Source organism: Delphinus delphis, chromosome 11 (assembly GCF_949987515.2).
Source record: "Delphinus delphis chromosome 11, mDelDel1.2, whole genome shotgun sequence".
In the NCBI taxonomy this organism is placed as follows: Eukaryota; Metazoa; Chordata; class Mammalia; order Artiodactyla; family Delphinidae; genus Delphinus; species Delphinus delphis.
The window spans coordinates 38,953,561-38,963,817 of NC_082693.1; the positions used below are offsets into that span (position 1 = coordinate 38,953,561).

The 10,257-nt window shown below is 57.1% G+C and overlaps 1 protein-coding gene across 1 annotated transcript; it reads right to left on the reverse strand.

Annotated features, from left to right (window-relative positions):
• Positions 1-1,337: 1,337 nt before the first annotated feature.
• On the reverse strand, positions 1,338-7,282 carry WNT10B (Wnt family member 10B). The gene is made up of 6 exons (XM_060026192.1): positions 7,163-7,282; positions 6,695-6,752; positions 5,654-5,773; positions 5,269-5,531; positions 3,115-3,488; positions 1,338-2,517 (listed from the first exon to the last, which is right to left on the reverse strand). Exons 3-6 carry the CDS (start codon positions 5,725-5,727, stop codon positions 2,059-2,061), a joined length of 1,170 nt encoding a protein of 389 aa, XP_059882175.1. The 5' UTR covers positions 5,728-5,773; positions 6,695-6,752; positions 7,163-7,282; the 3' UTR covers positions 1,338-2,058.
• Between the last annotated feature and the right edge of the window lie 2,975 nt (positions 7,283-10,257).

The following is a 10,257-nucleotide window of genomic DNA, read 5'->3' on the forward strand; positions in this document are numbered from 1 at the left end:
GTGATGCAGATTCCTTTTCTAAATTGAAAATAATTGTTTCTTTTCTTTTTTTAATAAATTATTTATCGTATATATATATATTTTTTAAATTTTGGGCTACGTTGGGTCTTCGTTGCTGTGCACGGGCTTTCTCTAGTTGCGGCGGGGAGCGTTGGGTCTTCGTTGTGGTGTGCGGGCTTCTCACCGTGGTGGCTTCTCTTGTTGCGGAGCGGAGCACAGGCTCTAGGCGCACAGGCTTCAGTAGTTGTGGCACACAGCCTCAGTAGTTGTGGCTCGCGGGCTCTATAGCGCAGGCTCAGTAGCTGTGGCACACGGGCTTAGTTGCTCCGCGGCACGTGGGATCTTCCCGGACCAGGGATCGAACCCGTGTCCCCTGCATTGGCAGGCGGATTCTCAACCACTGCGCCACCAGGTAAGCCCTAATTGTTTATTTTCAATGATACTGGGCTAGGAATAGAAAGAAATCAGGATTGAAATAAAAGAAATTCTGTTTTCTCTAGTTATGGTTATCTCCTAAAAGATAAAGGCATTGTTTTATTGAGATTAAATGCAGAAGAGCTCTGAATAAGGAAAGACAGACTACATAGGCAAATAATTCAGTGGGAGAGCATGCTGGTTTTTCTGGTTTCCAAAGTAAAAAACTCCAATTTTGAGCGTAGGAATCCTTTATATATGTTTCCCATTAGTCTTGCATCTATCTCCAAGTTCTTTGATTTGGAGCCAGAGAGAAAAGAACCTGCCCTTTTGGGTCCAGGTTCAATGTCGGGACATCTTCAGGACTTGAAAACCCCAGAAAGGAGGTGACCCTCATGGTGTGTAGGGTAGGGGTCAAAAACCACAGCCAGAGGACCAAATCTGGTCCCGCAGTCCATTTCTGTGAATTAAGTTTTATTGGACATAGCCATGCCCATTTGCTTATGTATGGTCTATGGCTGCTTTTGAGTAATTATGACAGAGTTGAGTAGTTTCGACGAAGTCCGAAAGCCTAATGTATCTACCATCAAGCCCTTTACAGGGGGAAAAAAAAAAAGCCAACCCCTGTTTTAGGGCAGTGACCAAGGCAAAATTTGGAGTTGAGGCACAGAGAACGTAAATAGGGCCTATATTTACATCTCTAGTCCCTCACACCTAGAAGTCCCCCCGCCCCGCCCAGGTTTTTCCACACTAAAAGTCGCCAGGTCACCTGCAGACCATCTGAAATCCTTTGTGGAACCAGGCATGATATACAAAAAGTCACTGAGTGTGGGAGGGTAGGAGAAATCACCCGGCAAAGAATCCAGGACTGGGATCCCAAGTGTGGGTAGAAATATCACCATCTGTATTCACTGGTCCAGTAACTTAATTTATTTTTGTTACAAACAAGAACCAAGAACAAGTCTCGGTACAATAAATTATCCATTCCCACCCCCACTGCTGAAGAAAGAAGAAGAGGCTCAGAGAATCTTAGGTAAAAGTCTTCCTTTGGAGGGTTCCCTTTAACATCTGAATTGGGGAGACAGCTTCCCTAAGGGCCTAGACAGACAACTTTCAGGGTTTTTGAGTGCCCTGTGCTCTGTCCCTTCCCTAAGAAAAACCTCTCTACAACCATCTCCCATTACTCGCTAAGAGGGGGCCCAGGCTGCAGTAAAGGAGTTTGGGAACAAGCAAATAGGAGTGAGTGGTCTCCTGGATACAGGTCTTATGGCCCCACACAATGCCTAGGGCTATCCCTCAAGAGAAAAGAGTGGTCAAACTATAGGGACTCCCCAGCCAAAAGGAGTGTGAATGAGAGTTAAAGGGACCCCAGGTTGGGTAGAGGGGGGCAATACAGTTCATCTCATCTTAGTCCATTCGGATGTTCGAGGAGCAGAAGAGGGTGACCGCTCCCCCTCAAGGCCCTCCTACCGTGGGGGAGAAGGCCACACATCACAGACTCCACCTGACCCCTACCACCCCCAAAGCTGTTTCTAGGTAGATACTTTGAGCTTCCAGGGGCCAAGATTGACCCTGGACAGAAATCAGAGCAAAAGGCTGCAAGGGTGCCCTTCCCCTTCCCCAGCCCCTCAGTGAGGCTGACCCTCACTTACACACGTTGACCCATTCTGTGACCTTGCACTCATCGCATAGCACGTAGCAGCACCAGTGGAAGCGGCAATGACAGCGCTCAACTCGTGTCTGCCGGAGCACGTTGTGGCCGCGGCCACAGCACAGGCTGCCACAGCCATCCAGCAGGCGGCTGGTCTTGTTGCAGGCCCGGCCCCGCGTGCCTGGGGAGCCCATGGTGGGGTCTCGCTCGCAGAAGTCAGGAGACTTCTCAAAGTAGACCAGTTCTCCTGAGAGGCGACGGGGACGAAGGCGGGGTTGGAAGGCTCCAGAGTTGCGGTTGTGAGTATCAATGAAGATGGCCCGGCCCAGCCGCTCCCTCAAGGCCGCCCCTACCACCCGGAACTCTGGGGCTGACCTCCAGCACGTCTTGAACTGGCAGCTGCCTGATGTGCCATGACACTTGCATTTCCGCTTCAGGTTTTCAGTTACCACCTAGAGCATCAGCAGGGAAGAGGTGAAAGGGGAGGGCAGCAAATGGACAGAGCACAAAGGCACAGGAGAGGGGAGGGAACAGAGGGCACAGACGGACAAATAGAGGCAAGAATGACAAGGAAATATCAGAAGAGAAAGGGCACTTCGAGGCTGGCTAATAGCCCATCTCCCTCATGTTATGGTTGCAGAACTGAAGCCGGAGCAGAGTGTAATTTGCCCATCTTCAATAACTAGCTGGCAACAGGACTCAGCTCCAGTTGTCCTGACTCCCAGTCCAGTGCTCTTTCCAGAGTGAGCACTGCTAAACCAGGGAGTCTCGCACCCCTAAATTCTGTAGGGAAGACAGCTATAATAATAGCTACCATGTAATGAGCACCTGTCGAGGACTAGGCACTATTCTGGGTGCTCTATGTACTAGCTCAGTCTTAATGACACTGTAAGGTAGGTATCATGAGACTCTTTTTACAGATGCAAAACTGAGGCCACCCAGCTGGTGAGTGACAATCACCCACCACATCCTCTTACTATGCTGTGCCTCCCGAGATCTAGCCAGGCCTCGAAAGCTCGGGAGACGGAGGGCAAGTTGCACACACATACCTGACGCCCCACCCTGTTGTTGTGGATTCGCATTCGTGCCTGGATGTCCCGGGGAGCTTCCCTGGAATCCAAGAAATCCCGAGAGAACTTCTCTCCAAAGTCCATGTCATGGTTACAGCCACCCCATTCCCATGTGTCCTGGGGGCCAGGGCTGGGGCCTGAGCCAGGGCCCGGGCTGGGCAGGGAGTGGGGAAAACTCTTGCCCCGGGACAGTGCCTGCAGCTGCAGCAGTTTGGCCCTCAGCCGATCCTGCTCGCCACCGCCCTTCCAGCCGCAGCTGCAGCTCACCAGCTTGCCCAGGCTGCAGGCCGTGGCTACCGCATGCATGACCCCAGCAGCCAGCATGGAGAAGGAAAAAGCGCTCTCTCGGAAACCTGGGGATGAAAAGGTTATGATGGTAGGGGTAAGTCTGACAGGCAGCTGAGAGTAAGGGGGCCAAAGGAAATAAACAGCCACACTCCAATTCCAGAAACTCCTGACTCCTGGTCCTGCCTTTTACCAGCTGAGTAATTTGGGAGCAAGTCACACGGGAAGTAAGGGAACCGAGAGCACAGAGCCTCAGTTTCCTCATCTTTAAAGGGAGAGGATGGTTTGAGATCATCCCTGAGGCCCATTCTTGCTCTGTAAGTCTGGGATTTTCAGGTATGGATGAAAGAGCTAGCCTAAAGGGAAAGACCCCTGGGGTTGAGAGATGACTAAGAGAGAGTCCCTGAGGTCTTTGAAGATGCGTTCACTCAGTTCTACATCTGAAAGCCTTAGAAATTCCCCAGCCCTGCAGGTGGGGTGGAAGCAGAGTCCTTTGGTTGTGTGTGTGTGTGTGTGTGTGTGTGTGTGTGTGTGTGTGTGTGTGTGTGTAATTCAAGGTTATTTTAATCAGTCTTTTAACCAACCTACCCTCCACCACTCCAACATCCCCAAAGTACGGGAGCTGTGGAGCTGTCCTTCCTCTTTCCAGCTTCTAGTTTTATATTTGCCCATTAAGACTAGCCTTTATGTTTATCCTAACCTGCTATTACTCTATAAAACACTGGGAGAGGGAGAGAGGCGTGGGTGATTCTCCCTAAGGCCCTCTTAAAATGTTGGCTTCTTTGTTATGTTTTGGGGGTCACAGAGGCTCAGGATGACAAGCCTTTCCCAGGCTTAGATAGGCATGCTTCTCATTTAGGCATCAAAGTCTTCGCCTACACCAGGCCCTGTGGAAATGGAGGGGGTCCCTCACTTCCTTCTAGGCAGGGGCTCTCTGGAGCCCTGAGTGGATGAGAGACAGCCCCTCTCTAGGGGCCAGGCCTCTCCCACCCCGGGATGCAGGGCTCCTGGCCCAGCCTCCCGATCCTCCAGCCCCAGCCCTCCAGGGGGGAAGCTGTCTGCACAAGTCTTGGGAATTCCCCTGAAGATGGTAGCTGCCTATTAACCCTGTGGTCCCCAAAGTATTGCCCCCACCCTTGGGCTGAGCCTGAGATGGATGTTTACTCCTCTAGGGAGTAAACTCCGGCATGGCCTGGCAAGAGACAGGGCTGCCGCTCAGACCAGGGCCCCCAGACCAGGCCCCGCAGTGACCTGTTCTCCGCCCCTCTAGCCGCTCCTCACCTGCTCAGGTGAGAGCCACCTGGGGCCCTCACAGCACAGAGGAGGGGGATGCTCCCCGACTTCAAAGCCATCAGGGTCTTTGTTCCCACCTTCTGCTCCTGGGAACCCCAGTAATTAGGGGAGTAGGTTTAACCCTTAAACGGTTGGGGGCGTCACCCCACCCCCGCTGAGGCTCTGGGGACACCAGCCTGGGCTTGTCCCATGGAGAGGGAGGGACAGAAAACTGGGGGAGGGGAAGAAGGGGGGCATTTGAAGTTTCCAGGGCTGGGGGCATCTCTTGCTCACAGGGGCAGCCCAGATCAGCTGGGCGGAGGCAGGAAAGGGGCGGGGGCGCCTAGGGTAGGGGAGCAGGGACCCAGCTGCCTTGCCGGCAGTGCGCAGGTGGAAGTCAGAAGCACGGGGCCCCAGACGGGTGGCCAGACCCTACTCCGCGCGCGGCTCCGGGGGGAATTCCCGGAGAGGCCCCTCCCGGAGTCGTGAACTCGTCCCTTCCCGCCTCCGCTCGCCTCGGCCTGCCCCCCGCCCCCCAGCCCCGGCGGCGGCACAGACCCGCCCCGCCAGGCTCACCGCGCTTGAGGATGGCGCTGTGGTGCGGCAGGCGACCGCCGCCCTCGAGCGCCGAGCAGTTCCAGCGCTGGTCACGCAGCTGGTGCTGACACTCGTGGACCGCGATGTGCAGGCCCTGAAGCGCGGACGCCGTCACGTCGGGGCTGCGCAGGCACAGGCCTAACTGCCGTTTGCTCAGGCCCGACAGCGTCAAGCATACGGTGTTGGCGGTCAGCGGCGGCTCGCCGGGCAGCTTCAGACCCAGAATCTCATTGCTTAGGGCCCTGGGAACCGAGAAGGCATTTGAGGGTCAGTGGTCCAGGCCTCGAGCCCCCTCTGACTCCTCCCGCCCCGCCTCTAGCCCAGGGCTTTCTCTCGTGGGCTGGGTGACAGGGGAACTGCTCACCGACTGCACAAAGCCAGGAACAGGAGACCCGCGAGGCCCGAGGGCGGAGGCCGCGGCCGCGGCTCCTCCCGCATGTCGAATCCCGGGCCCGAAGGCCCCGGTGGGCAGATCGATCAGGGCCTGCGGGACAGGGAGACTTAAGGATGGCTCCGGAATAGGGTGGCTCGCCTAGGCAACCAAAGGATGCTCAACTTCGGGCTCCTAACTCACCAGTGCCACCCCACCGACCGTTCTCACCCCCCTCAAACAAAACAATAAAGATCACGCCTTGATTCCCAGAGTACCTGGGCCCTGGAGGAAGAGTCCCCGCCTAGAAGCTGGGACTTACGCTAGTGCTCTGGAGCCAATCTAGCCAGACACAATGCCTGGCACACAGACACACTCACGTGCAAACAGAGGTATAGACTCACAAACAGCTCTCCACTACCTTGCCCACCGCTCCCTTTTCAAGGGCCCCAAGACTGGCTTCCCCTGCCCAACACAGCTTCACCCTCTCACTGGGCTGCTGGGCAGGACTGAGAGAGGGTTCCCCACCACCCCCAGATGACAGGGCGGGAGTGGGGGGCTGTCGCCTCCGGGTGCCGTCTAAGGCCAGCAACTTCTCTGAAAAGGGTGGAGAAATGGGCTCCCCATCCCACTCTGCCCGCTTCGGCCCCAGTAGGGAGCGAGGGGAGGCTCCAGGTGCGGCAAAGTCAGGGAGGGGACTTTGGTTCCCTCCTGAAAGGGACCGTGGCGCAAGCTGAGACCTCTTCCTCATCTGCCACCTTTCCTAACTACATGTTCCCCTCCTCCTAGCATCGCCCCTCTGGTCCCCACCAGGTCCCCAGTCTCAGTCCCCACCCCTTTGCTCTCGTTCATTGCCCTCCAAATCTGGGGCCACTCCTTTATTTGCGGTGTCTTTATTTCTGGCGATATCCCTGGCTCTCTCCGCATCTCTGTGCCCCCGTGGGCGGATGCGTGTCTGTCTGTCTGACTGCCACTGTGCCCGTCTCGTCCCCGTGTGCGAGTCCCTGCCCTCCCTGCTCTCCCGGTCCCGATTACCTCCAGCTGCTCTCGTGCAGAGTCCGCCACTGGCGCCGTTGGGTAGCCTGGGCTCGGGCTGTTCAAACCGTGGGGAGACTGCGTCGGGTTCTGCCCCCTCGGCAGAGCCGCATTCTTCCAGGGCAGGGCCACTCCTCTTCGCCGCTTCCCCAGCGCCGCCGCGGCCGCCGGGAGGAAGGGAGGGAGGAAGGGAGGGAGTGATCGAGAAAGCTAGCAGGCGGGCGAGCAAAGAACTGGGGGCTCTGGCTCTACTCGCGCCGAGCTCACCGGCGGCTCTGCCGCGGCTGACAGAGCTGCGGCCCCTCCCTGAGCCCGGGGCATCCCCACCCCACTCGTCGCACCCCCCGCCATGACCCGGGGAGCCCAGCCGCTCCCCCTCCTCCCAGCGCACACACACACCCTCTCCCCCGACGCCTGGGTTCAGGCTTGGCCCCGCTGAAGGGGGAGGTGGGCCAGAGTTCCGCTCACCTGCTCTGGGACCGCCCAGGCTGCAAGAAGGGTGCAGTGACCCAGTCTAGGGAGCCAGGACCCTGGTCCCAAGTGGTCATTTCTCTTTGCCTCAGTTTCCCACTGATAGTTGGATGGCTGCAAGGTGCCCTTGAGAAGATGAAGATGGAGCTGAGATCGAGCTTCTGTCGCTGGACAGTCTTGGGTAGAGCCCTCAGAGAGAGCACAGTGCAGGGCAATCGGAGCCGGCAGGAGCAGCTCCCTTCTGGGTGGCTTGGCTTCCGCCCACCTCCGAGCCCTACGCCTGCCCCTTGGGAGGGGTCAGCTCTGGCCTCAGAGTTTGGCTTTAGCAGCGGCTCGGGTGACTCCAGAGATCTTCAGCCTGCCCCAATGCTTCCCCTTAGCTTACAGGCATCCTTGCCAGCAGAGGTCTCCTGCCCTTCCTAGGATCCCGGGTCTGCACTCCGCGTGGCCCATATTCCTGCTCCAGACTCTCAGACTTGCTTCACGTGGAAGGAGGAGGGCCTCGGTATCCCGAGCTGAGCCCGGCCCAAGGACAGCCAGGGAAAGAGCCTGATCCTGGGTTGCAGATACGGAGGCAAACCACCTTAGGGAGCCCCAGTGGCAGCGAAGGGGTTAGGCGCTGCTGCGCTCCTGCCTGACTCACCCTCCCAGCTCTAACCACTGTGGGCTATTTTTGCCAGAGAGGGGCCCCAGGCTTCCCAGCCGCCCCCCGCCCCTGCCAGACCGCAGCCCAAGGCACCGCTGGCCCCGCGCGCCCAAGGCTGGCACGTTGACTCAGAGACAGGCCCCCCGGGGAAGCAGGGCCACGGGGCTGAAACCCACAGCCCCAGTCATCGCTTCCTTGGTACTGGCCATGTAGCTCTGCTGGGCAGCCAGCCTCCAGTCTGTGTGGCTGCAGGTCCTGCCCCGTGCTGCAGGGGGCATTGCTGTCTAGGGGGGCGGAGCTGTCTGAGGGAGATTAATGACTTTCATCTGGTAGGAAATGTATTAATCACCTTCCTGTGCCAGGCCTCAAGCAGGCTAGGGAGGTGAAAGCGCCATGGTCCTGACACTGGACAGCTGTGACCACGGAGGGTTGCTTGCTCCCCTCTGCTGTCCTACCTTGGGGGGAGAGGGGAGTATAGGAGAAGGAGCCCTAGAGCTCTTGCCCCTCCTTCCTGTTTAGGGGCCAAGAACCAAACCGTGCGTGGCTTTTGAGGCCACCAGAATCTGCACCCTGACTCCGTAGCTTCTGTCCTTACACCTGGATTCGCTGATCCTCACCAGTGTCCTTGTCCTTCTCCCTGGATGTCAGCCTGGAAGTTTACCTAGGGCCCTGGAAGGGGGGACGAGGTCTCCTATGCCCCTCTTCTCCCACAGGGGGACCTCTTGGATGCTCGTATTTCTCCATGTGTCTCCAGTTTCAGACTGTTCCTTCTTATTCTACCCTTGTTGGGCTGCCGTATAGCCAGGTGCCAAGGAAGGGCCAGGGTCAGAACTACTGCCACAGATTCCAACTTCTTAGTGACCCCAGGGCTCCCCAAGCTGGCCTATCCCAAGTCCAAGGACCCATACTCCTGTTCCCTCTCCCTGCAGAAGCCCAGCTCTGGGACATGAGGCCACAGGCAGGCAGACTGGGTGGCCTGAGCTGGCCCCCAGTGCCCTTGGCCCGACCGGCTGGCCTGAGCACTGACCCGCAGGCGGCTGGAGGGTGGTGTGGCAGGCGGGGCCTGGAGAGGGCTGCGGGTACACACCCATTGCCTAATACCCCAAGCACGCGGCCAGCTCCAGGAAAGGAGAGGGGCGGGAACCAGAGGGACCTTGACAAGGGTTGGGGCCATGACAGCAGGGGGAAAGTGAGGGACTGTCATCGCTTCAGGGAGGGAAATGGGAGCAAACTGATCCCCCTTCCCCTCAATGGGAAGGGTAGGGGGCTGCCTTCCCATCATGGGGATGGACGCACCGAGAGCAATCTGAGAAGGACACTGGGGCCCTATAGGGCGGGGGTCAAAGAAAAGGGAGATTGGGGGATCGAGCAACTGAGGCGTCGGCTAAAGCTGAGTACAGTCTCGAAAGCCTCCTCCTCTTCCTCCCCCTCCTCCCCCCACCCCGTGTTTGCCTTGGCCCAGGGTCCCGGGTGACTCATCTATTGCTGAGCCGCTGATAGGGGCGGCCAGGCCCGGGGAACCCAAATTATAGGCCCTGGAGGGATGGATGCGCCCGCGGCGGCGGTGAGCTCAGCTGCGCTGCCCACCCTCCGCCTCTCACGCCTTCTGCTGCAGCACCGTAGGCCACCACCCGGAGGCACCAGAGGTTCCGCAGCCCGACTACGCTGGACTCCCGAGAACCCCCCCCACGCACACACCCAACCTATCTGTGAGATTACCCTCGACAGAACTTTGCCCCCTTCTCTACCAGAGACTGATGCCTTCCCAGCCCAAGGAGACAGTGCCACCTGCTGGTGCTTCAAAGGAAGGTAGGCTCCTCTGCCAATAACCCTCAGCCCTGGCCCCCTGCTTCCTCCCCAGACCCCATCTAGGTAAAGCCTCTCTCCCCTCTGACATATCTCTCTCATTTCTATTTCAAGGGAGGCGGTGGCTTGCTACTAATTTTCTACTTTAAGCCTTTAAAGTTATCCATGGTCAAAAGTGATACAAAGAAAAATAAAGCAGGGTAAAGGAGATAGGTAGTGGAATTAACATTTTATACAGGGGGAGGAAAAGGGAAGCAACAAATTCATGGAGATAGCTGAGGAAGGGCACTCCAGAAGACAGAAAAGCAGGTGCAAAGATCTTGGGACAGACACTTACTTCGTACGTTCAAGGAATTAGCAAGGAGGCCGGTGTGGCTGGAGGGAGGAACCCACAGGGGAGAGAGTGGTAGGCAATGAAGTTAGAGGACAAGGAAGGAGCAAGGTCAGATTATATAGAGCCTTGTAGGCAAAAATAAAGATTTTGCCTTTTCCTTTGAGTGAGATAGGGAATCACTGGAAAATTCTGAGCAGAGAATGAAACGATCTTACTTTGTTTTAGAAAGAATGGCTCTGTGGAAAATAGACTATGGGGCCCAAGGACTGGGGCAGGGAGAGCTGTTAGGAGGTTATTGCAATAGTA